Below are 27,640 nucleotides of genomic sequence, written 5' to 3'. Positions count from 1 at the left end.
CAAAAAAACTCTCGGACCAGTAAAGTCCGCCTGAATAGATTTTCCACCATTTAGATTTTTTTTAAAAACATATTTGTGACATCTCCTCCCAAACTGTAGGTCCGATTTGTACCAAATTTTCTGTGGATCATTATTGGACCAAGCTTATTAAAAGTCATCAAAAGCTTGCTGATATCTCATTGCATTTTGAAGATACAGACCAATGAACATCAATATACCTAACTACACAACCGTTGGGCCAATCATATGTTCACGTAAGTACCTGAACATACCCTGAAAGTTTCATTCAAATCGATCACTAATTGGCGCTACAAATGCAACGATCTGTCCGATCGCCATAAAATCTGTTAGTTATCTTTAATACAGGTGTCGGAAAGTGTCAAAGGTCCCCTGCTTTCAACTTCTAATGGTCTGTGTTGGCCTGAACCCCGGAATTGCCGCTTGCAACTATATTTTTACGTTGGTTTGAGTCACAAGATGTTTAGACGTTAAGGACAACAGGTTCTGTGAATGCACCGCAGCTTTGCCTATTGCTAATTAGATCCATCATAGCATCGACTATCCAGGAAGCTGTTCTTCTGGCTTTGTACTTGTTTTGTTGATGTCTTCTCACACTTCCTGACATCTGCTAGACTCCCTGAACACTTTGCATGTTTGACTTTACAGCTTTAGATTGTGCAAATATCAACATCAGCAGGATGCTCTGATGAATTGTCCTCCTATGCAGGAAATTCCCTAAAGCCTGGCTACCTGTGAAAAAATGTAATTGGTTGCTATTGTATAAAAAAAAAGAAAACATTGCATAAGAACATTATGCCCTTGAGAATTTTCTCAAACATTAAATGGTGTCTACCAACTTTAATAACTGTCATAAAGCGAATTATGGCCATATCATACCACAGCTAGTTTTCCTCCAAGCAACTTCTTTGGTTCAATACAAGCTGGTAATTCAAATCCACAGCTCTTGGTTGGTATTTGTAACCACACACTAATCTTTTCCATTCTCATTGTATGTGCTGCTTGGGAGAAAACAGTGGGCAGTAAACATGTGTAACGTTGCATTGTAGAGCCATAAATGTGCATGGCAAGCATACCAAGAAAGGCGATGCCACTTTTGTCCCCGTTACATGGCTGCTGAAGGATAAATAGTGAAATAATATCCTCGTGTCAGGTAATTCTATCTTGTCCTCTGTGGTTATCATCCATATCAATTCCTGTAAATGAAGCACTACATCATCTCGCGAATATGATGGAATGTGGGGGGGGGGCAATACAACCACAGTTACAAGATGGGATGGGTTTTTTATTTGTTTATATTCAGATCGAGCTAATTGGGGGGGAAAAAACTTTTTAAAAAGTCCTGCTTTGTATTCAAAAATGTAATAAATAATTATAAGGAGATGTATTCGACTAAAAAATGGCCTAAAAGATTTTTTCATGCAAACTTACTAAACAGAGCAACATCCAAACAGCAGTTTCACCTAATGGATGTTTGCATGTAAAATAACATATCTCAATTCTTGCTAACAATAGAAGCTAAAATACGTCAGCCTGAAAGTGATATCCTTATTGGGGCTGTATGAATATGGTATTGCAGTTTTTAGCCATGCTAGTGCCATAGCTCACGGGGTGGCTATGTCGGCTGGTCCACCATTTTGGTTCAGATGGAAATATCTCAACAAATGTTTAACAGGCGGAGTGCAATGGAATTTTGTACAGACACTCATGGTCCCCAGAAGACGAATACATACATCCATGATTAAATAGAGGGGCGAAGTACCGCCCCTTCCGGTGGACCACATGGGACCTTATTTCGGAAAAAATATGAACAGTAGTCGAGGGAGAGAGACAAATAATTTTTTGAAAGCGTTTGAATTGCGCCATGAATAACACATATGATGTTTGTCAATTTAAAACATAATGTTGCAAGTCAAGAAAGTCACAGTTTTGTTGTAAAGCTGTTGAAGTATCAGACTGTGAAAATACATAATTAGAAAGACTCCCCACCCAAAAGACGCGTAGTGACGTCTCTCAAACTGAAGCTACGATGCCTTTGTGTTTCGTACTGGGATGAACTCACACCCGCAACGGGTCTCGCTCGTTCTTTCTCTTCCCGGCTGATTTAAAAAAAGACCAGGAGTCGCTGGATAAAACACATCAGGTCAGATAACATGTCATTTGACGAGAGATGTAGTTCACTGAGCGGTTTCACAAAAAAATAAATGATACTACGACAAACAGCGACTTTCTTCACTTGCAAAATTATGTTTTAAATTGACAAACATCATATGTGTGATTCATGGCGCAATTCAAAACGGGATTGTTGTTGACTTCCGTTCATTTGTTTTCGAAATAAGGTCCCATGGGATCCACCGAAAAGGGAGGGACTTCGCCTCTCTGTATCCTACTGAATCCTATTGACTTCCAATGAAATATCTACATCTACTTGATGGATTGCCACAAAATTTTGCACATGAGTGTTCCACAGAGGATGAATCCTAATGACTGAGGAGATGATCCCCTGACTCTTCTCTAGCGCCACCAGCAGGTTGACATTTGTGGTTTTCAGGGAAATGTCCAGGTTACCATATGATTTAGTAGGATACAGTAGATATTCAGGGTCTTTGTGAACTTTGGTGCTCCCATGACTTTCCATCTAACACCATCATCAGATCAAAATTTCGTTAAAAGTTTGTCCCACTAAACTAATGACATTCCCATCAGCCTCTGTGCATGTAACATACTTAACTAATCTGCACAACAATTTCTGTTGGCAGCAAAACATTTGCAATTAATTGTCTGTAATTGCTTTTTTATTCTGACACCACCCTCTGGCTAATTATTACTTCACGGCAACTTAAAAAAAAACTACTTTTGGTTGTCAACTTCTTAGATCTTAACAGTGAACATTACAACCTCATGGAGTTGCTAGCGTGGCTGTAGACTCTTTGGTTTTGTTATAACATAAATGAAAGAATATTAGTGTCTGGAATTGATGTAATAAACTCTGACATATATTGATTTTAATTTTAGTGTTAAATGCGGTGTTAATATGCTGCTGTTAAAATGCTTCAGGTAGCATCCCAAGATCCTCCCTGGCGTTCTCACACACATTGACTACCAGCGTGCGGCTCAGAACGGGGACGTGTGCCAAGTGGTTTCCAGAAGTGACTGCTGTGTTTGGCGTGGCCGCGCGCTGGGTGCCTGAAAGGCTTCTTTCTTACTGCTAGCTGGCACAAGGCGCATGTGTGTAGCGGAGCCGTGTCTGTGCAGAAACATCCTAATATTAGAACTAATTGGAATAACCCGGGCGCCATGGAAGTGCGCTCGAGTCCCGTCCTTTTTCCGGGGCTGCGAGGCCGACCCGTGTCGGCGGGTTGTGTCTCACACTGCGGGACGAGTCATTACACACTTGCCTTGTGTCACAATCTGGCACTCGCATCACCGTGACACTGGATCACTGAATCCAACATGCAGCATTCCCTCACTCGTGTGTGATGGATAGTCTAAACCCAAACACACGTACACACACACACACAGCATGACTTGATCACCTCATTTGCACTATCTTGCTCTCTCTTTCTCTCCCCACAGCAATCCCCCCACCTCTCCTGGGCTCATTAGCACCTCTGATGGAAGAGATGGAGGGATGGAGGGAGTTGGGGTGGGGCGGGTTTAGGGGGGTGATTGAAACCTCCGGGGGATGGTCTCCTCCCTCCTGACAGGCAGCATTTGTAAAACATTTCCCACTCTGCTGCCTGACACTGATGATTCACCAAAGCACCACCATGATAGATGGATGGATGGATGGATAGATAGATAGATAGATAGATAGATAGATAGATAGATAGACAGACAGACGGATGGATAGAAACACACACAGATAGTCCAACTTGTACCCACCACACCTCTTAATTTCTTGTGACAAATGAAAGCCATGCCACCGAACACATCCCGCAGCCCGTCTGATGGACAGGCCACCTCTTTAAATCACACACAGGGACGCGCACACATCTGAAAGGCTGTATTTGATGGCGAGGTAGACTGCAGAGGGAGGAAAATGGAACAGAACAGTCAGGACAAGGGGCGTGGTGAGGGGCGTTACACCTCGGCAAGATGGCATCGGTTGCTATGCAACTGGGCACCAAAGCTATTTATACACCGGCCCCCTTGTCCCCCTTTTTTTCCTCCCCAAGCTCCACTGCTACCGATCAGGACTGCTGGATTGGAGGCACAGCTTTGTGATGTGTATCCACCGGGGTTCCACTGATTTGGTTTTTTTTTGGTGGCAGGTACTTTGTGCCATTGTTCAGTACTTTAAAATCAAAAATTCAAAGCGATTCAAAGGGTTGTGTGTTTCCTCATTCTAATTAATTCCTGTTAGGGTGGGTTTCTTACACATGCTGATGGTTCAGGACATCTCTGACTATAGTCATGCTTAAAATCAAACATTTTTACTGTATGAATTTAGAGATTTCCCCAAGAAAATGTCCCACATTTATACCTTCAAATAGCTTATTTTTGGATATCTGAGGTGCTATAAAAACCGAAGTTCAGATAATGACTGATATATTTGTGTTCAGGACATCTGATATCACCATTGATGATCGTGGGACATTAAAAGTGTCCATTGAAGCCAAACCTTTAGAAGTCTGACCTCTCCATTTATGAATTATTGTTTGACAATGATGATATATATGCCACAATATGATGTGAAATTGTCTGCCGTGACCGATTTTGCCATATTATCCCTTTTAATATATTTGGGTGTATTAAGTCATTGTGTGGAGTGTTGCAAATCAATGATTAGGGCTGCAATATTATATTTAGGATTTTAATGATTAAGTACCCTGATTTGTTGTTTGGTGGATTCGCCAAATCCAGGCATTCCCATCTGGTTCTTTCATCCATAAACGGTTTTTCAGTTGCTTTTTCCTTCAAATTTACTATAATACATTATAGTATATAAGGATAGAGGATTGTATCCATATTGGTCACTTTTTCTCTGAAATAAAAATAATAAATAAAAAATTGCTAGGGCCATTCATACAAAAATGACTACATTCATAAATAAAGGGGAACTCTATAGAGTGCTCCAGGGATGATGTATTTTTGTAGGCCAAACAGGAAGTTAGCATCGCCCTGGGTGTCCTCAACAAAAAGCCAATGGGATTTTCCCATTTTGGATTTTTGCAGAAAATAAGCTCTGTGGCAAACAAACGTTTATGATACTTACACGTTTTGAAGTCTGATAAAAAATTGCCTCGAGTGATGTCACTTGAGTCAGCGTTGGTTTGGGCTGAAGACTACGAGTTTGACAAAGAAAAGAATCTGGAGGTGTGGAGTTAAAAAGAAGTGAGCTTACCAGATCTCTGTAGCCCGCTCCTCATCTCAAGGCCAAACTTTTGGCAGGCAAGTTGCAATGTGGGTAATGTAGGTGGTAGATTTAGGGCTGAACGATTTTGAAAAAATATCTAATTGCGATTATTTTGACCGATATTGCAATGGTGATATGATTTGCGATATTAGTGGGAATCATATTTTTTTACGTCCGTATGGAAATTCTCATTGAAAAGCGTATTAAAATGATTATAATTAGATTTTTGCAGGGATCTGCAGCACGACAATATCTAATTTAAAATGGTATTTTAAACCTTTAACAAATATTGCGCCTCCTGCGATTTGTAAATTGCAGTAGGCCATATTGCCATATTTCGATTAAATATTGATTAATTAAGTAGCACTAAATTCTGACTAGGAAGAAAAATGTGTGGGGATTTAAAAGACAATATTTGTTTCTGCTGCATCGATTTCAACCCATGTGTCCAACAATGTTATAGAAGTGAAATGCTAAATGGTAGAAGTCATTTTTAATTGATATTTTATAACATTTAATTTGTTAAATATAATTAGGTTTCTATTTCATTGTAGAATATTTAATAAGGACAAATGACGACCACAGTCAGCTTCTAATTTCTTAATATGTACAACAAGTGGTCTGAGCTTGTTAGTCAGTTTAGATGAAGCTATGGAACCGCTTCCGTTTAACCTTACAGACCTGCAGTAACCGTGTTTCTAGCTTGATGGATCGTCACAATGGAGCATTGATGTGAAGCCAAAAGCATGAGCAGATGACAGGTTTATCACAGGTTATTAATTCATTTTAAGTTTTTTTGGGGCTCAAATTACAACAACCAAGTAAACGGTCACCGTACGGCTGACCTTGGCCCCGGAATAACATTTAAAATGTTATTTGCATGACCTGAAATCAGCCACAGCTCTTTATCGCCTTCCCCTTGTTGTAACAATGAGTTCTCCTCTTGAAAACCCGCCGAGCGTAGCCGTCACTGCGAGGCACCTTGAGAACACGGCGCTGTCAATCTATTAATTTCCTCTTATTTAAACCCTGAACTTATTAACTCTCATTCGGGGCGATCGTGTTGTTGCTCTGCGTCACCGAGCTGAGAAACCAAGCAGACAATGGATGTGATTGAGAGGCGAAATAGATGACATTATTGAATTTTAATCACATCTTTTCCACGCCGACGTCGAACACGGCAATTACCTGGCAACAAGACGTGTGTGTGCGTGTGATTGTGTAAGTGTGTGTGTGTGTATAGGAAGGGGTTGGAGCGCAAAGGCAGACGACTGGCTCATCAGGTTCTTACAGCGGCTGAAAGAAGGTCGTAAGTGGCTATCAGCGCACCCAACCCTGTCTGGATGGATCCCTTCTGTCGCAGCGTGGCGAGCTCCTTCCATATGGAGAGGGGCCTAATTATCCCCCACCAATGGCTGAATCAACATTTGATTATATCCTCCCTAAGGCTGCTCTGAAAGGCTCTATTCAAAGACCACTTTTATGTCTTTTCTCTCATAATCAAGAATGGCTGTTATTTGCTAATGATGAGTTTAATTTCTTTTTTTAACACAACCCCTGACACGCTGTGCAGCGAAATGTCTGACATATGTGCTGGTTTTATGCCCTTGAGTGCGCTGATTTTGACTTGAAAGGTTTTTTTAAAACCAAATTGAAGTTGTGGAGAAATCTCTTTATTTTTTATTTTTGAAGATACACTCATTTATTCTTTTAAGTTGTCTAGTAAGTAAATGTTACTTCTTCTGTGGGGATCCCAGCAGTCTTTAGTCAAATAAAAAACTCCACAGTCTGAATATTGCAGTTTTATTGGCTAAATAGATGTTTTTCTCTTTTGCTGGAAGGATGAAATGAAACCCACACAATCCTTTGTTTTGATTGATTCCTTTGTGGTCAGCACACCTGTACACGCTGCTGAGAATGAGTTTTGAAACCGGCATAAAGACAATGAAAATGTTTCTGTCAAAAAGCTCTCTAACTGTCAAGCCTTAGCCTGGAACGCCTCTCTTAAAAGCTGTTGACAAAGAAAAGGCTGTGATTTTTAAGTGTAATTTTTTTATTTTTGTTTCGTAGCCAGCGGAACTTGGCAGAAATCACCGAGTTGATTCACACGGCATTCCTGGTGCATCGTGGGATAGTCGACCTGAAGGGGTGGACGGATTCAGACGGCCCGCTGAAGGACATGGAGTTTGGGAATAAGATGGCGGTCCTGAGCGGAGACTTCCTGCTAGCGAATGCTTGTACTGGACTTGCCCAGCTGAATAACACTAAGGTACAAACTGTAGCCCTGTGAAATATCTGACCTGACATCAGTGATATTAATGAGAAACACTGCCGTCTTAATATGAGCTCCCAGCGGTCCCTACAGCTCCACAAATCAATGTCTTTTTTCATCCCTACAACTTTGCTCTCACTCATACCACATCCAACCTCAGCATCTCACACCTGCAATAGTAATATATTGCAGAGTACCCACAGATCATTTTGGAATATCATTGATAGGTATTTTTTAGTGCTGTCAATCGATTACAATATTTAATCACATGATGGTCTATATCACGATACATCCATCCCTCCGTACCATTCTCGTGAACGTGAACTGTGTTTAGGGGCCACAACTTCAGTAGACGTTTGGTCAGAGGTCAGAGAATTTGGGAACCAATGGAGTAGATGGTACTGTGAGGTCTTCTCTTTGGATGTCATGTTATGGCACCCAGAAGTTCTGTATGTGGCCCTCTTTGCTTTTCTGTTCAACCATAGTGAAAATCATTCTAATACTCACTCTCCAGGTCAACTATAGCGTGTTTCACACTGGTAATATAAATCACATCAGTCCTCCAAAAACCTCTCAGACAGGGGTCTTTACAACAGCATATGGTTGAGACTGTGGTCAGGAGACGCCATAGACACGTATACCATGGGAATCTTTCTCATTGAGTCCTCATCTTTGGACGCGTGTGTGGTGGTGGTCTTGTAAGTGCACCACAGATCATATCTGCTGTGTAGCCTGGTAACCCCTCGCTGACAGATGCTGTCACCACGCTGCTTTGTCAGAATGCGGTTGCCTGAGTGGATCAAAATAACCGTCTCTCTCTCCCCCCACCACTCATGTGCCATCCGCCGGACCAGCCCTTATCGCTTTCCCTGCAGCTTCTTATTCAGCACACACAGTCTGGGGTTATCGCAGCAAAGAGATGCCCTCCCAAAATATGATGTAAGCGGTATCCGTGGTGCTTTTTGTGTGGGGAAACACGGCAGGAGTTGCAAGGAAACCACATTTCCTTTTATAAATTAAATATAATTTTAAAGGTGTGGCATTTCCTTTACAGTTCTAATTGGCTTTCATTAGGATTGGTCACTGCAACAGTACTATAAGAGATAATTGTCACTCTGTGGCTAAGCTACAAATTACAGTAATGCAACTGTTGTTTCCCTGGAAGATAGAAAAAAAGCATAGACAATGAAGTGATGGCAGATCTGCTGATGACTTGATCTAATGATAATTTAAGTGGGCATTCCCACCAAGCAAGTTGGCATTGGTTGAACTGAAGTTTTGGAGCGAGCTGCCCCTTTAGTTTAGTTCATTGTCAAGGTGAGAGCAATGCCATTCAAACTCAAGTGGCACCAAATGACCACACAGCAATGCTTGAAACTATTAGTCCAAACAAACCTGCAGTGCTGTTGATGAGGAGTGTGACTGTAACCTGAAGCAACCACAGGAAACGTCCCCAAAGTGGAAGTTTTTTAAGGGTAATAAGGAGCTGGATATCTGATAGCTAGCAGTTACTCATGTTTGAAAAGGTTAGCAAAACAAAATGAACCGAGGGCAGTATGCAGTACGCTCATATTCAGCCCGGTTTTTGTGAAGCTGTTCTTTGCTGTTTTATGAACAGGGGAGGGAAATTAGATTACAGCAAACAGGAATGAAAAGTCCATCATCCTGAGCTCAAGTTACAGGAATGGGATTTGTTTTGACCAACGATTTTTAAGCTGGTGGGAAGGTCACCAAAAACCTGTTAATAAAGGAAAATAATGTGTAGACGTGATTTTTACCTCAAGAAACATTCAAGTATTGGAAATTAGGATTGCACACAACATCATCAAAACATCATAAAAGTATTGCATACTGTAACCAGCATGGGAATTAAGACTACACTTCACTGAGAGCTATCAAGTTGTGAGATAAAGGGACACAACAAATTTTTAAAAGAGGGTGGTCAAAATCTAAACAGTAGAGGCAGAGATATCCTGACTTCTAGTCTGGGCAACCACCAGGTCTGAAAAGTGAAGCCAATGCAGAAGTGCCTTAAACTTGTATTTTTTCAAACAACCAGCAGGGGGCGACTCCTCTGGTTGCAAAAAGAAGTCTGATTGTATAGAAGTCTATGAGAAAATGACCCTACTTCTCACTTGATTTATTACCTCAGTAAACATTGTAAACATGAGTTTATGGTCTTAATCACTAGTTTCAAGTCTTCTTCAATACAGCATGATGTTCATTTAGTAAATTATGGTCCCATGTAGAGTCAAATAGACCATAAAGCATGGTATGCTTGAGGGCGTGGCTACCTTGTGATTGACAAGTCGTTACCAGAATGTTTTCCAGTCTTGGTGTTGTCCATGTTTTCGTCTTAGAACTTGAACCCTTTCACAGTATGTTTACAGTTCATGAAAGTTAATTGTAACATTTTTGGTCGCCTAAAAATGTCTTCTTCAGCGTTCGGTTGTACTTGGCTCTAAGGATGTCACGAGAACCAATACTTTGGAACCAAATCGATGCCAAAATTCTAAAAACGTGACGGTACTCTTTTTGTACAGTACCGAAGGTGTACCGTACGATGCCTGTAATCGGGGTCCGAAATTAACACCCACCGAGTGCCACACTGGCGGGTAAACATTTGTACCAAAGTCATGTTAGTAAACTATGCTTGGTTACACTGAGAGTTTCTACCATGTTTTGGCATCATTTAACATTACGTGCGCGCTGCTTCTGTCCTCTGCGTCGGAGTTTGACACACACACAACAGCGCCATGCAATATTTTCCTTTTTCTTTTTTTAACGCGGTATCGAATTGGGTATTGAGAATCGTGGAAATTCACTGGTATTGGTATCAACTACTACATTTCTGGTATCGTGACATCCCTACTTCGCTCCACCCTCTCGTGTCACTTCTGGTAGCAAAATGCCAAGATGGCAACAGCCAAAAACCAAGATGGCGACAGCCAATAACCAAGATGGCAACAGCCGATTTCTGACATCGTGGCATCCCTACTTAGCTCCACCCTCTCGTGTCACTTCTGGTAGCAAAAAGCCAAGATGGCGAACTCGAGGCTTCAAAACGGCAGTACACAAACCTATGGGTGATGTCATGGTAACTACGGTACGTCCACCTCTTGCAGTCTTTGGTCAAGCTTCAAAAACACTACATTTTCCATGATGCAACTGGAAACCATCTTTCATTAAGACTCCCCCTGTCTCCTAAATGCCCACTCATTTCAAACCCCGCATCTCCAGTTCATAAAAACAACCCAGATTACATCATCAGGGTTATTTTTTCAAAACATAGTTTCAAAGTTCCTCCAGAGCCACAGAAGACAATATTCAACACGATACAACTTTTTATTACAGGCTGACTAGTTGCCTACTCCTCGTGATGACTGAACTGAACTCCATGTGTAAAATTGGTGGAGTGTTCTTTTAAACTCTGCATCCAACCTGGTTTAGCTCCTTAGGATGAAGAAAAAGGCATAGTTGCAGTTTTAAACTTAGAATTAGGCAAATGCATTGAAGGCCTTTTCGCTCATTAAAATCTGCCAATTGTCTCATATTTCTATTGGCTCCAAAGTGAGTTAAACTGAGTGCAGTTTGAGTCTGCTATGAAAAACTGCTAAACAGATTGTCCGTCTCTTCTTGCAGCTTGTGTGTGGTCATTGTCCCACATCGTTTTCAGGGTGACAGATGAGTAGTTCTTGCAGCTTTCGAAGTTTTTCTCATAAACCAGCCGTTTTTTCCCCCTTCTTTTAAGGCAGCGAGAGCGATGGAGATTATGTGTCGTGGCCTTGAGAGGAAACCTATGCCGCTACTTGTATAAACTGTAAAGCAATCTCACCGTGGGTCTCCGGTTTCTCCCCCTTCGCAGACCTGTCGGCAAAACACGATCTGGCTGGATTTGGGAATGGAGTAAGGGGGAGGCAGGGGGAGAGCTTATCTGATACTTTCCAAAAAAAGACCCCCGCTGGCCCCCACTTCCCAAGGCAGGCAGAGACACCACATCTGGTAATACTGTAGGCACATTGTCCTTCCAGGTCTGCGGGTGGAGCTCGGGTTTCCTCAATATTTTCCCCCGGTGGATTCAGTTACCCAAAGGGGCGCTGCGAGGCTGACGGAGCAGCCAGCGTCACCAGACTTTTCTGATGAACCAAGGATGTCTGGGATGAGCTGAAGGAGCTCTAAATTTAACCTCATTCATCTGAACTGCACGGGCGCGGCCTTCAATCCTTTGTCCACGCTGTTCTGTGGCCATGAATGAAGGAGAGAGACATAGACTTCAGATTTTTACCCATTCATTAGATCCAGAATAATCATTTGAAGAGATGCAGCCTCTCATCTGGTGGCTGATAAGAGGCCGGTAGAGTTTCTGTAAGCTAAAATGTAGTCATGCATGCCCCCTGTAAGAGGAAATGGGCAACTGCAGTCTTAAATAAACTACTCAGATCTCGACAAGGCATTATGTGACAGTTTTTAGCTTTTCTTTCAAGTTGTTGCCCCTTTTTAAATGTATGTTTTTTAAGGTAGAATGTTAAATTCTCTAATGTCAGTTCTCAAAAGCAGCACTTTTTTCCTTGTATAGTATATTGATTTACTTATACTGGAAAGAGTCTAAACTGTTCTTGCTCATTTTTCATTTTTGCTTTCATCTTTCTGTACCTCTTCTGCAGAAAACCACCAATGTATAAATACTGTAAGTATCAACAGATTAAAGCTGCAGTAGGTAGAATTGGAGAAAATAGGATTTACAAAAATATATTTTTTATAAAACTATACTATACTTCACTATATCCTGACAGTAGTGCATGAGACAGGTAATCTGAAAAAAAACATTTGTCTCTGTGTCCTCTGGTTTCCTCCGTTGCTCCTAATGGCATCTGCAAGATTTCACAGACCGGAGCAAAACAACCAATCAGAACCGAGCTGGAGCCTGCCGTCTCTGAGCAGCTGTCAATCACTCATTTGAATCAATATTCTGTTATTGTAATGCCTATTTCTTACATAAAATGTTCTCAGAAACATCTTGTAGTGTACTGTTTAGCTGTAAAATGAGAACGTTTGTGACCCGGCAGCCATGTTGAGATCAGTTGAGGAAATACCAAGCACCGCCCACCAGCTGGAGCAAACTTTCTCATTTTACAGCTAAACAGTACACTACAAGATGTTTCTGAAAACATTTGAGGTGAGAATTAGGCATTACAGTAACAGAGTATTGATTCATATTTGATCAGCGCTGCCTAGTTTGACCGTTTGATCGGACTTCGTGAGTGATTGACAGCTGCCTCCGTTGAATGAACAGCCAATAGGGGCGCTCTCTCTCTCTGAAATGACCTGGGATTGGCTAAAGTCTCACGTCACGGGCTAGATTTTTGGCTGAAAATAGAGCCATGGGGAGGTGCAGAAGTCTAGTTTTCTCTCAGAACACTTGAATTACAATATGCTGAAAGGTTATTATGGAAGTTTTGCCCCATGATGCCAAAAACTTTCTGTCTACTGCAGGTTTAATAATACAAATCTGCAACGCTCATAGGAACAAAGTGAAATAAATCTTGAGATAATTTGTGGAGAAAAATGAGAGCGAAGAGGACCCTGAAGTCGGATCATCACTCCAAAACCTTGTTAACCCCTCTGCTCTCTGGACACAGTCTCATTTGGTCCCACCATCTGCCTTTTAGCTCCATTTCAGCCCCTCGGACCGGACAGACACCTGATCTGTCTCTATCGACTGGACTTCTCTATAAATACAAAGTATAATGAATGAAGGGGAGCCTGCGTTATGAAATCAACAGGAGCTCCCCTGCGGCCTGATAATGAGCAGCTGAGTTTTCAGCAGTTCACCTGGTTTCCAACCCTCGTCTCACCTCTGATTTCTGCACCAAACCAGCTGCTCAGATGAGAGCGCCGATGGCTCGTGCTTCAATCAGGGGAAAATTGTGGTTTTTAATTACAAATGTCACGGATGAACTAAGCAGCGTGTCAGTTTTGATCGACCTCATTTACATCTACATTTTAGGAGTTTAATCGATGCTGTTAGCCAGAGTGATTTATAATGAGGGAGCAGGTTATCGGTTCAGTGCCCGAGTCCAAGGACACTTCAGCAGGACAAGTGGCTGTTTATGGGACATGTTGACTGCATTATTTAGCTTTGTCTTACAGATAACAGAGGATGGTGTGTAAATGTGTTGTTTTTTGTTGTTCTGATAATGCTTAAAGATCGAAATTTTAACCCAAATGTCTTGTGTTTTTTGTCTGTTTGACAGGTTGTAGAGCTGATCTCGAGTGCCATCGGTGACGTGGTTCAAGGAATCTACAATGAGAATCCCAGTAATATTGAGGTACGTGTTTATATGAGGTCAAAGCATGACAGACTACACCACTGTATTTGGGAATTGTCCCTTAAAATATCCTTGAGTCAATTTCAATGCAAGGATACAAAATGAGTGACTTGAGACTAAAAATAAAGGCAAGGCAAATTCATTTATCTGGCACAATTCATACATAATGGTAATTCAAAGCGCTTTACCTACAAATAAACAGCATCACAAGATAAATTCAAACCACAGAAATGTTTTTTTTAAAGGGGCTATATTTAAGAATCAGAAATTGCTTGTTAACAGTCAGTGGAGACAGTCAGTGTCCTGTTGCTCGCGCTTGTGCTCGCAGTATGTAGACACGAGCGAGCATTGGTCAAAACAGTGAGGGGACACACAATCTGCAACTTCACCGCTAGATGCCGCCTTATCCTACACACTGCACCTTTAAAGACAAAGGCTAGTGATATTCACTGTTTTTGCTATTGTCCATAACCACCACAAAAAGACCAAAAACTATGAATTCACCCTGCTAACAAGTACTGTGCTTTTGTTATTAAAAACACAGCCACACTGTTATACTGGGCGACATGTTCCTATGGTTATTAGTCAATCACATACGAAATACTCACTGAGCACTGAATGTGGATTAATCCACCACTGAAAATAATCCCCGACAAATGCACAATTTACTTCAGTTTGAGTAACATTTGAGTTGAACGTTTGAGTGCCCAGCTGTTTTAGGAGATTACTGAGCTTTTTTTTTTTAATGAATGCAAAGCGATGAGCAAAAATGTGAACCCCATCACCCAGCTGGTCCTGAGGTTGAGTTCACAAACCTGGTCCACTAACACACCAAGGCCTCTGGAACAGAACGTACCACCACTTAGACCCAAACAAATTACAACACAGTTAAAACAAAAATACATCACCCACAAACAAAGGCACAGAGCAAAATGCAATGCGATCTGGCTCTAAATCGACGGTACACCATAGCAGACTATCTGAGCATGGTTACTGATCTACAATTAAAAAGAACCTTGACAAAGTACAGACTGAGTGACATAGTAAAACCTGGTTCCCTGTAGAGGAAAGGCTGTGAAACAGTGTTACACTTCTTCATCAAATGTGACAAAAAAAAAAAATATTAGGGAAATGCATTTCCCAAAAATGTATTTAAGAACCAATGGTTTTCTACAGCTCTCCGATAAAGACAAATTACCAATCCTGCTGGGGGGTCTTTCTGAAAGTGACCACAGTGCTGTCAGGTACCAGTGAGCAGGAGTTTCCCTTCATTTTATTGTGCTGTTTAGGTTCTGCAGGAGTTCAATTTTCACCAGAAGTGTTCATAGTGACGTCACCGTGTCCCTCAGACAAACCTCTTCTGTTGTCTGTTTATTCTAGAAAATGCTCGAAGATCAATTAACATTTTAGGATGGAGATTTTAGATGAACTTTTTCCTCTATTATCAAGTCTGTCATATATAAATAACTGAAGAACTTGTGTTAAATAGCTGTTACCACATACTGAAATGTAAAATCACAGAGCAAGGAGGGGTTGTTTTAAGTTCTAATGTGCTCTGTGGGAACTTTGAAGTTGCACAGTTGAAGCAGTGAGAGCTCAGACCCGCGGCGTCTCTACCTCTGTTTGCTCTGCAGGAGAATAGTCTCAGTGATGGCGTCGACGTGGCGGCGTGGGAGGAGCACACGTTCCTGTCCCACGGGGCACTGCTGGCCAAGAGCTGTCAAGCTGCGATGGAGCTCGCCAAACACGACAACGAGTCCCAAAGATTGGCCTTCAAGTACGGCAAGCACGTAGCGCTGGGCCACAAGGTACGTCTAATCTGATTGTACACCCACCGACACAGCAAATACCAGGGAAGTTGATCTTTGGAGGATAAATCCATAAGGGTCAACTGACACACCAGTGGGCTGCTTTTTGAGATAATCGCAGTTGGTTTAAAGGCTCTGAAAACGTATTTCTTCACTCAGCTTTTTACTATGAGTGATGTGAAACTACAAGAACACAGAATATTCTGCCAAAGATTATAAGAAAAATATTGTTTTATATTCAGGCCAATGCAGTACTAAAGATTTGGAATCAAGCTTTCAGGAGCATTAAAGGGATAGTTTGGGTGTTTTGAAGTGGGGTTGTATGAGGTACTTATCCATAGTCAGTGTATTACCTACAGTAGATGGCGGTCATCATGCCCCAGGAGTACCAGCATGGGAGCAAAGCAATGTACTGCTGTGGACCTCGGCAGCAGCAAAACATATTTTAAACACCTAAGAGAAAGACCCACGTGAATAAAAAATCTAAATCAGCTTAAGTGTATGCTATATTTAGATTTATTTAATTGCTATACCTTGCCGTCAGACAATCCTTCCATTTCTGCTCTCTTTAAAGCCACCAGACTCCGTTGAAAAAAAATGATTTTACCTCGCAGAACACGGGGGTTGCTGGTCTACTGCTGCCTCGCTTGGTTAGTTTGTTTATGCTATTGTGTGACTTTGGTGAATCTGAACTAAACGAAAGTCACACACAGTAACACAAATAAACTAACCGATCGAGACGGCAGTAGACCAGCAACTCCCATCTTCTGTGAGGTAAAATTACTGTTTTGTTTAATGAAAACATAGACAGTATAGCTGACTCACGGCAAGGTAAACCAGTGAAAATATTCTAAATATAGCGTACAATTAAACTGATATAGATTTTTTAGGTGGGCCTTTCTTTAAGGTGTCTAAAATGTGTTTTGCTTGCCCGCGTCCACAGCAGTACATTGCTTTGCTCCTGTGCCAGCACTCCTGTCCGTTTCTCCAAACTGGGGTCGTACTGACCATCATCTACCGTAGATTAAACACTGACTATGGATAAGTACCTCATACAATCCCACTTCCAAACACCCTAACTATCTCTTTAATATAGACTTTGGCCCTTCTGACCACCACACTCTTTCTTTTGTGACAGTGATCAAGTTAAATAAAAATAAAGGAATAAATCTACTTCAAACAGGCTGATGATTGGCTGCTTCGTCTTCTAACATGGGTGGATAGTTGGCCTTATTTTAGTTTAAGTCTTTTGATCAACTGCTTCACATCGTAGCTGATTTGATACAAACAAATTATGTTGAAAGGGGACAGAGGGATATATTTGCACTACGAAAATGCATTTGAAATATGTAAAAAACTGACAGCTTTTTGAAATGTAATCACCACTTTGTAGATGGAGCAGTATTTTGATTCTACCCTTCCATTAATTTAAGTGTTTAAGTGTCTTATTATTCAGAGACAAACATACATATGTAATGTCAGTGCTCCAGATAATGCAGATGCTCAAACATGTTTCAAGGTTCAGAGGCTGCATCTTATTGGTGCTAGCCTAAAAAGTCATTCATAATCACTCCCCCCCATCCCCAGTGCTGTGTTAGTACGTCCTCTCCTGCTGTGGCTCCCTGTAGCTGCCTGTCTGCAGGCCTCAGTGGCTACAGAGAATCTCAGCATGGGAGGAAACAGAAATGAGGTCTTTGAAGGACACCCATTCTCATCAGGCCAGACTGTTCATCACGCTGCTCATTAACAGGGTCACTCTGAGTGTAGGTGCACGCTCACCTGTCCACGTTCTCACCGCTAGGTTGGTTTAATTGGTGCCTGGAAGTTACAAAGTACAATCTCCACCCGATTGACCGATGTGCTCTGTCTTCTGCAGCTGAACTCTGACCTGCAGCCGTTTGTGAAGAGCAGAGCGGGAGAGACAGAGGCATTCAGTTTGAGCGCCGCCCCAGTGGTTTTCCACCGTCAGATCGTCGGCCAGGAGAGATGGCGTCAGCAGCTGCAGCAGGTATGAATGGGCAGTGACGCCACTGCAGCAGGAAGATAGGTTTGGTTTTGTTTATTTGAATGGAGTCTTTCAGTCCGGTGGCCATGTTGCAGGCATAAAATGAACAGATGTCTGAGCTGAATTTGTACAATCTCATAGGTAAAGTGTAACAGGTCTTCTTAAGTACTGTTGGCGTAGATAATTTATTTGATCCAAGGTGCACTTTTCTCCATTCTTCATTTATTAAAAAATGTAATCTTGGGTTTTTGTGACATATTGTAGCAACAGTGTTTAAAATGAAGAATTTCTTGACTTGACAAGACCGACACTGCTTCTAAGGATGGGTTAATAGCAGAGGTCAAATTCCATGTAGTCTATGTACCTGTATGTATATATTAATTGTAATAAAGTTTAAGTTAAGTTAAGTAGTAAAAAGTGAGGCTTCTAGCTGCAGAACTTGGTTTACCCCAGAATGTGTTGATTTGAAGTTCCGTTTCATCAAATCGAAGTTGTCGATCATAATCTTAAAGGTGCTCAATACAAAATTCAGAGCATATCTATTGCCTTCGCACGGCTCTCTCAACATGGCGATGGATGAGCTGGCGGCCTTCAGCTAACAACAGCAACGGCGTTATCAGCTGTAACCGCCGTATTAGCGCAATTCAGAGCGCTGGCCGTGAGCTAGCCAGTAGGGCACGCTCACATGCACTAAAATGCACTTGCAGCCGGCTATGTCAACAAAGCACAGAGAAGCTCAGATTACAACACACACAGAGGGAGACTGACTTCATTCTCTGCTCAGGTAGACATTACTCCTCTATATCTTTACATATCTAACAGTTGTTTGCTGCTGTATTAATGCTCTGAATATCGTAAAGAGCACCTTTAAGGCAACCTTGGAAACCTGGGTAATGTAACTGATATTTCCTCTCTCTTCTCTGCAAGGTAAAAACACAGAGAAACCAACTGGATTACTCGAAGGTAAGCCCACTGGTTAATGTATTCCTCTATGCAGAATCTGCCTCTTCAGTGAGCTATGAACTCTGTACTACACAATGTTACACAAATGCCGTGCCAATTCACCTGTTTACTCATTGGCACGGCATCTGACAGAGCCATCAAAGAGAAACAGGACGTCTTGTCACTGTAACCCATATCAAAGTTGAGACATGAGCTTCCCAAAGTCACTGTGTGAGGGAAGAGGGGGGCCAATAGGGGTGCAAGAAGAGACCGAAGCTACAGAGGAGGGGTCCGATGGTGTTGTGGGGGTTATCTAGTCCCGTCTGAAACCAGAGCAGGAAGGATTAGTTACCGAGGCCTATTTGCGGAGGAGACACTGAGGCTCTGAGACAGTGGCATTGTGAGAGAATCTCCTTCAGCGGACCTGTCGAAAAGGGGACACGGGGAGAAGTTTGAAGGGAAGGAGAGATGAGGGGACACGAGGAGGAAAGCTGAGAGCAGGACAGAGGGAGGGATGAGATTTTGGGGAGGAAACAGAAAGACCTTGGGCCCACGAGCGTAAAAGTTTGCTTTGATTCAGCACAAAGATGGGAACGCATAATTAGGGGAACTTTGTGTACATCTTTGGCGTCCACAAATTGTCTTCAAAGTGTTTAGCATGTGTTTTCACCCCATTAACTCTGATAGATGACCATATATGTTTACAGAAACTCCCATTTTATACTGTTGTGAATTCAGTCTGTTAGTCTTTCATTCCCAATTAGAAAACATCCCCAAATAAACACTTTTTTAGCAAGCAGATGTAAAAATGTATCATTTGGGCAGAAGGAGAATCCAGATTGGGTTGAAGTGAACATTATTTAAAGTAGGGCTGTCAGGCGATTAAAATATTTAATTGCGATTAATCACAAATTAATGACACATTTTTTATTTGTTCAAAATGTACCTTAAAAGGATATTTGTCAAGTATTTAATACTCTTATCAGCATGGGAGTGGGCAAATATGTTTGCTTTATGCAAATGTATGTATATATTTAGCATTGGAAATAAATTAATAACACAAACAATGACACATATTGTCCAGAAATCCTCAATCCTTTAGCATAAAAAATATGCCCAAATCATAACATGGCAAACTGCAGCCCAACAGGCAACAACAGCTGTCAGTGTGCTGACTTGACTATGACTTGCCCCAAACTGCATGTGATTATCATAAAGTGGGCATGTCTGTAAAGGGGAGACTCCTGGGTACCCATAGAACCCATTTTCATTCACATATCTTGAGGTCAGAGGTCAAGGGACCCCTTTGAAAACGGCCATGCCAGTTTTTCCTCGCCCAAATTTAGCCTAAGTTTGGAGTGTTATGTAGACTCCTTTGCGACAAGCTAGTATGTGGCTGGTACCAATGGATTCCTTAGGTTTACTAGTTTCATATGATACCAGGATCTTCACTCTAGCTTTAAAACTGAGCCCACTGCAACCTAAAAATCGAAAGTTGCATTAAAGAAATTAGTGGCGTTAAAATTTATTTGCGTTAATGCCTTATTATTGTGTTAACTTTGACAGCCCTAATTTAAAGACAGTAATAATATAAGGAAATCAGTCAGTCGTTGTTTCCCAGCAGCTTCAACCCATTCACTGACACATAATGATAAGTCAGTGAGTAAAAATGACTTCAACTAAAAAAGGAAAAGAAGATAAAACTTGCCTTCTTCTTTTTTATTGTTCAAATATTCTTTTATTTTTACATACATAAGGAAAGTGATGTTCATTTACTTACTCATATATCTATATCTATCTAAATAGTTATGATAAGCTGCACCTGCATATTGATGAGATCAAAATGCACCAGATTAGGTTTGAATCTGGAATGAAAGAAGAATCAGGTGGCAGTGCACGTAGAAAGAACAGGATGTCGAACTTATGACACAGGGAATATTAAAGAGATGAGGGAAGTTTATGCAGAACAAAACAAGGCTAACAAATAAGATTGTGTGAAATAAGGGTGGAAAAAGAAACTTTTTCTAAATGAAATAAGCAGCCGAGTTCGACACCTGCAGTTTTTTTTTAAAAGAAGGAACGCCTACAGGGACTTCCTCCTCCAGAATTTATGAGTTAAATTGCCCTCAGCAAAAAGATGTCCCAACACAGCAGCAGTAAGTCACAAGGAGACGCCCAAATTCACTCAGTCTGAATACGTAAGCTGTATTCAGACTTGATGTTTTCCACTTCCTTGTGTATGAAATGTACATGTTGTGTGTGTAAGTCCTAGACGTTGTATACACCGGCATGCAGACGTTTTCCAAATCGACTAAGAGGGGGCTGCCCTAATTTTAAACTAGATATAATATAGAATCATAATAAGAATCGTATTGGAATTCAAATCCCTCACAGATTTAGGCAGTCACACTGAAACATAAAGAACAGACATCGACATTGTTGGGTGAGCAAGACATTTTAATCTTTGTTCAATTTATTACCTGGATTGTAGCAGAGACTGTCTGTGCAGCAGTGCTGTGATCCGGTGATCCATAATTAGTAGACTGAAAAGACAGCAGAGCTGTGAGATGCCCGTGTAGAACTTACAGAATCATATAATAACATAAAATCCAGTACATTTCCCTTCTCATCGTCTCATAGATGGCCTGCCAATTTTTAAAATAGAACTCGGTGATGAGTCTGAAATGTTTCCCTTGTAGTTAAATGTAGTAAGTTGCCTCCAGTGGTGCCAGGGGCGGCATACATGATTGTGTTATACAATGAGGTTTCTGTTATTATTAAAAGAAATGCTTTGCATCTTTATGTCTTTAACGAGTCCATAACTTTAAGAGTATGCTTTCCCTGGCTCTTAAAGGGATAGTTTGGATTTTTTGAAGTTGGGTTTTTATGAGGTATTTATCCATAGTCAGTGTACTACCTACAGTAGACGGCGGTCGTCACGCCCCCAGTTTGGAGAAACAGACCGGAGTACCAGCACGGGAGCAAAGCAATGAACTGCTGTGGACGGAGGCAGCAACAAAACATATTTTAGACACCTTAAAAAAGTCAATATCCGTTAAGTATACGCTATATTTAGAATATTTTCACCGGTTTACCTTGTCGTGAGACATCTGTACAGTCTATGTTTCCGACAAGGAACTGAAGCTGTACACTTAAACTGATATTGTTTTTTTAGGTGTCTAAAATACGTTTTGCTGCTGCCCCCGTCCACAGCAGTACATTGCTTTGCTTCTGTGCGGTAACTACTGTCTGCTTTTCCAAACCTGGGGGCGTGCTGACCGCCATCTACTCTAGGAAGTTCACTGACTATAGACGAGTACCTCATACAACCCCACTTCAAAACACCCAAACTATCCCTTTAACAGTTTTTTGTGTTGACAGCTAGACAGTAACGGGAGTGACACAAAACGTGACAAACTAACATGTGTTTTTATCCCTCGACAGCTTTTGGCAGCAGTTAAATCGGAGAAAGGCGTGAGCTCAGCGGTGGACTTATGCTGTTACCATGGCAACAAGGCTGTGGAGGCCATCCAGGCTTTCCCCTCCTCCGAGGCTCGATCCGCCTTGGAGAACATCGCCTCCGCCATCACCAAATTTTGACCTGGACACACACACACACACACACACACACACACACACACACACACACACACACACACACACACACACACACACACACACACACACACACAGAGTGTTTTTGTCTGCTGAGGCAACAGGACGAGAACCACTCAACAGTTGACACTTACGAGACAAATCAACTTCTTTTTGAGCCGGGTGCTGGCTCATGTCTGCAGAAACTGTTCTGTTCCGCTGCGGATGACAGTGTGCAGCAGAAATGCAGCGGCCACATCCATAAATGGTCATCATTAAAAAAAAAAAAAGAATAAAAACACATTACTTCAGCGTCATGTCATGCATCGTGTTGGCTCTGATACATACCCTTCCTATCCCGAGCGGAGGAAACATCAACGCCAAGCTGCGTTTAAAAACCTGGCAGTTTATTACCACCTTGCTTATCAGCGGAGGCACATACCAGGCAGAACGTAATTTAAGATGTTTTGAAGAATTGTTATTGTCATCTGGAAAATGTGCCATGAACGGCAAATGATGCACCACGCAGCACTTGTTCTAACAACGTTTCGTTTTTTTAAGAATCACCCAGGTTCACCCTGCTCTTTACTGCACACCTCAGATGGAGCTGAAATCATAGCCGCTGGATGTAGTGGGTGTTTGCCAAATTGAAGAGCAGCTCCAATCCAGCTGTAAAAATGTCTCAAAGTCATGTTCTACCAGGTATGTACCGCTACTGATAAGCACAGCTGCAAAAAAAAAGGCCTTTTTCTAATAGAGTTTGGCATGATATTCTCTCCACAGGGGGGAGAAATGGCATGAATCAGGAGTAATGTCATCTATGTTGCCTTATTATGTCTGTCCCCATGCCTGTATATGTGATCCAAGTCAACCCAGGGGCGGGGAAAGGTCACACAGTCTCTCCCCTTGGCCCAGCCAGCCAGCGCATTGAAGCTCCGCCAAGCAGTAATTATTAATGAAGAGACCTGAGCAAATGGACAGGAAATGCAGAGGTATTGATTGGGCCGGCTGCCCTGCTCTAAGCCGTACAGGCTGGCGCCAGCCTGGTGGCCTGTGGTTTCCCAGGCTGCTGTCTGCGGAGGTGGGGGGGGGGCCAGCCAAGGTGTGAAACCAGGCCACCGCTGGCAGTTGTCTGTCACATCCAGGCCACACCTGAAGGACAGAGCACAGGAGACAGGATGAGAAAAAGAAAGGGACTGAGGGTACAAAGAGGATTCTGTGCTCAGCTCTAGAGAACAGCAGCATATGTTGGTACCACATCAGAATGTGTCTTTGAGACTTTTAATTTGCATGAAGAATGTTGGTGCAAGCAAGGATCATGACTAGAAGTGCCCTTACGCAAGGTTCAATATGTGACTTACAAAAAGAGAGATGCCTTTAAAAAAGAGTTATGGAGTTGGTCCTGTCAGTAATGTTGCTATCAGTTGCAGGTTCCAGATTCAACTTTTACTCTAAGTTAGTGATTCTCAAAGTGAGGTTTCGGGGACCCCCAGGGGTCCGTGGCACTCTGTCAGGGGGTCCACGGAATAATTTGCTATAAATTATAAAATTGAGCTGTATCATTAAAAAGTGCAGAAGGGGACCATTTGCACCAATAAAACTAGCATATTGTGTCCATTAGCCAATAGAAACTCTGATATGATTAACTTATTTTGAAGTTGAAGCAATAAAACCACCCTCCGTTTAAAGGTTTATTCAATAACACTACAAATATCCCCTCTGTGGGACTGATAATTGATTATCTCATCCTATCTTAACATGATTCAAACTGAAGTGTATTTCAGTTCATCACTATGAAACAGGTCTGAAGTATTTAGGTTGAAACGTTTCAGAATACAAATAGTTCCAATAGTGTGGCAGCTGCCTCAGTACCGCCACAATAGCATCTTAGAGTAGAAATCATAGTCCTTTAAGTTGCACTCAGGATGCACCGTTTAAAGTAAAGTTTAGTCCTGTATTCCTAATAAAACAATGTTTCCATCTTGAAATGTTAGCTTGTTACGTAAAAAACAAATACAAAGATTAGCCGCTGCTGTTCACTGGGAGTATTGCTATTTTTCAAGTATCTTGTTTGCATGTCAGTCATAATTATGATCTGATCAGATACCTCAATTAGTAACATTTTCGAAAACATGGTTCAGAGCAGTAGAGAAATGGATTCTGAGGGTGAAAAGTGGATGTGGAAGAAAGAGTGTTGGATGAGGTGTAGGGGTGGGGGGGGGGAAACGATGCTCTGAAATGCTAAAGATGATGCGGAGTGAACTATTTCAAAAACAAGCCCCTGTCTGTTGCTGGGTTGCCTGTCCACTTCCTCTACTGTCTGGGTTTCCGCTGCTCGGGCTTCCTGGGTACAGCGAGGTACAGCATGTGCCAGGGAAAGCCTCCGGCTCTTCATGAAATATTTATCCTTGCCGTGAGGAGACATGAGGAAAGTTACATGGAAAGTTAAAAGGACCAAACAAGGAAGAAGGCTGGGGCGCTGCCAGAATGACAAATATAGTTACTAAACAGAACTTTCTTCAAGAGAAGAGGTCTGGCCTATAAGCAATGAAACTGTTGCGTAGAACGCTCCCGGTAGAAATCAACCGGGAACTGCAGAAGAGGATTTGATGGGATGAGTTTTTGTTTTTGACTTGTAGAGGAAAAACAGTTCTTCAAGCTAAATGTTTGATGTAGAACAGAAATTGGAGCCTTCTTTTCTTCCCCGACAACACTGCTATACTGCCAGCATTCATATTTGTGATATCTCCTGCGTAGCCCAAACGAAGAGCAGACCGAAGAAGGAGAGGGGTTTGTCAGCTTTATGTCCTGCACAGCAGAAACCTGACTCTGTGTTTGCTTACAGTTTCCAGTTTGAGAGTCTTGGGTATCATGAAAGCAAGAGTTGGCATGACTATAAGTTTACATGCAAAACATGAAGTGGGTAACAGCGGCCCTAGTGTGCCCAGCCCAGACGATGAGTGGTGTAATTACAGCAGGGTCCAGCGGAGAGAGTCGGTCAGCACAGATTCCATTACACACTCGCACGCACGCACACATGCACGCACACACACTTGCAACCACAGCTGTGGATGCTGCTGGGGACAGAACGACTGTCATCTTGTTGACAAAAAGATACAGTTCTGTTGAAACTTTAGCAAATTAGGTTCAGCTAATACCAAACATTTGTGTTTCTGTGGTGATTTTTGACCATTTTGATGTGATAAATTCATCTATTCTACTGTTTCTACTAAGCAGTTTACTGTCGTCAGGGCTGGGAGACGTCATTTATAGTATCAGGGAGATGCTACAAAGCTGAAACACAGATCATTAATATTATTATAGATCAAGCACTGACAAATGTTGCCATTCAAAATATATTTAGCCTTTTAAATAAGAATTTCTTAATATACCTCAAAATGGTTCACTTTCACTTCAAAAGGGACTCCTTTAGGGGTTCAGTTCTTGGGTTTGTAGTGCCTGAAATCTCTGTGTGTCATTGAGGCTAAATTTGAGATGTAAACAGAATTTAAGTGCTCTTTTTTTTTACCCTAAGAGGCCCAAATAGACACGTTTTTGTCATTTTTAGAGGGGTACAGGGGGTCTTTAGGGGTAGATAGCAGGTCAGCAGTAGATGTCACATAGAAGTGGTGTACATCATCTGAAAGCTGGGAACCTGGAGATTGATTTGAGATGCAGCTCAGCACTGTGTGTCAAGTTGTTCTAGTCATAAATCAGAAATAAAAATGAATTAATTCATTAAAATAAATTGTGAAAGTGTATAAGGGTTTAGAACATTATGATGGAAGTATATGATGACCATTCCCATGTTCTATTATGTCTCAAATCTTTAGGTTGATATTAATTACACTTTTTGGTGTTAAATGTAACCATTTTTTACCAATCAAGAATTGATCAAAATTATCAATAATCCCTCAAAATGCCATAGTAAGACACCAAAACCTTGAGGAACACCATAGAAAAAGCCATGCTGTGATTTGGTATCAAAAACTTTTGACATTTGGAGATTTCTGCAAGAATACTAGAGGTCACCACAGGTCATTTTATACATCGAGGTCAAGTTTAAAAAAATGCTCTTACTATGTGAAATAGCTACTATTGGGACTAACATCATCACACATGAATGAACGCATGATTTAGCGTCGATACCAATGGCTGAGGTTTTCTTCTAGTTTCATATGATACCATTACCTTCACCTTATCAGTGGGTAGCGGCCTAATTTTTCCGTGCATGTATTGGTTGGTGTTTTTCTTTGGATGCGGATGAACCTACAGAATACGGCATGCAGGGCTTCTATGGGATGCTTGTCCTATCTAGTGTAGTCCTGATGACTGATTGGACCCCAAACTTCACTACCATAAAGGCTGATTGGTTGCTGTCAAATATTTTAGTCTAAATCCTAATTGATATGTATATATTGTAAAATGTCCTTTTTGTTTCAGTGCATTCACTGCCAGACCAAAGTTAGCTAAGGCACTGATTCTGAGCCCCAGGTAATCATGATATAGGGTGTGGTGTGATCTAGAGGGGTGTTTCTACATTTGAATTTGAAATGTATTTTTCTGAGATCTGGGCTTCTTTTGGAGGATCGTGATTTTAGATTTGTTAAAATTGACTGTCGGGGTCCAGTTCTGAAAGTACGGCTCCAGGAGGTTCAGGTGCTGCTGTGGTCCTTGTTATGTGGGTGACAGCGACTCTGAATCCAGACTGCTCCAACACGACCTAGTGCTCGTCAGTCATGCAGATGCTAAATCAAGTTGGAGATAAACTGTTGACTTGAAAGACGCCTCTCCTCTGAGTGAAGAGATATGTAGTTTTATTGCCAATTTTTACTCCACATTTGTTACTGAAAGACATTGACTTAATTATGTCTTAACGTTTACCCCCTACACTGATTTGGGGAATTGTATAATCTAATTCCTCTTGCCAAATAGAATCAAACGCCTTTTTAAAAACAATCAAAACATGCACACATTTAGTCCTTGTTTTTTATATTGGTGTAACTTATTTCGGTCAGTAAAGAATCCTCATCTAGTCCACAATGGATAACATGAGATACAGACCAGTGTTTGCCTGATAATGTGTTAGCACTGCTATGTTTTATATATTTATTTTTTAATATTGGTTCACTAATTACTGCGAACTTGCTGCTGGATATAGTGGGTGTTTGCCAAATTGAAGAGCAGCTACACACTAGTTGTGAAAATGTCTCTAAGGCATATTCTATCAAGTATGTACCTCTGCTGATAAGAACAGATTTAAAAACACAGGTTTTTTTTAATGCAGTTTGGTGGGATATTCTTTCTAGAGCA

General features: G+C 41.5%; 1 protein-coding gene across 2 annotated transcripts in view; it reads left to right on the top strand.

The window, feature by feature from the left end:
• Window positions 1–22,639, top strand: part of pdss2 (prenyl (decaprenyl) diphosphate synthase, subunit 2) — a 35,973-nt gene extending 13,334 nt beyond the window's left edge. The window contains exons 3-9 of one of the 2 annotated variants that reach the window (XM_074660580.1): window positions 7,448–7,646; window positions 13,904–13,978; window positions 15,613–15,786; window positions 17,663–17,794; window positions 18,719–18,754; window positions 22,178–22,334; window positions 22,397–22,639. In XM_074660580.1, coding sequence (XP_074516681.1) covers window positions 7,448–7,646; window positions 13,904–13,978; window positions 15,613–15,786; window positions 17,663–17,794; window positions 18,719–18,754; window positions 22,178–22,333 — 772 coding nt within the window. In that variant the 3' untranslated portion in view covers window position 22,334; window positions 22,397–22,639. Of the gene's footprint in view, window positions 1–7,447; window positions 7,647–13,903; window positions 13,979–15,612; window positions 15,787–17,662; window positions 17,795–18,718; window positions 18,755–22,177; window positions 22,335–22,384 lie in introns of both variants that reach the window. The other variant, XM_074660579.1, reaches the window with a different exon arrangement.
• Window positions 22,640–27,640: the final 5,001 nt, after the last annotated feature.

This window comes from Sebastes fasciatus, chromosome 15 (assembly GCF_043250625.1).
Source record: "Sebastes fasciatus isolate fSebFas1 chromosome 15, fSebFas1.pri, whole genome shotgun sequence".
Taxonomy (NCBI): domain Eukaryota; kingdom Metazoa; phylum Chordata; class Actinopteri; order Perciformes; family Sebastidae; genus Sebastes; species Sebastes fasciatus.
Note: the sequence above shows the minus strand (reverse complement) of the source record. Positions and strands in the feature narration are given on the sequence as shown.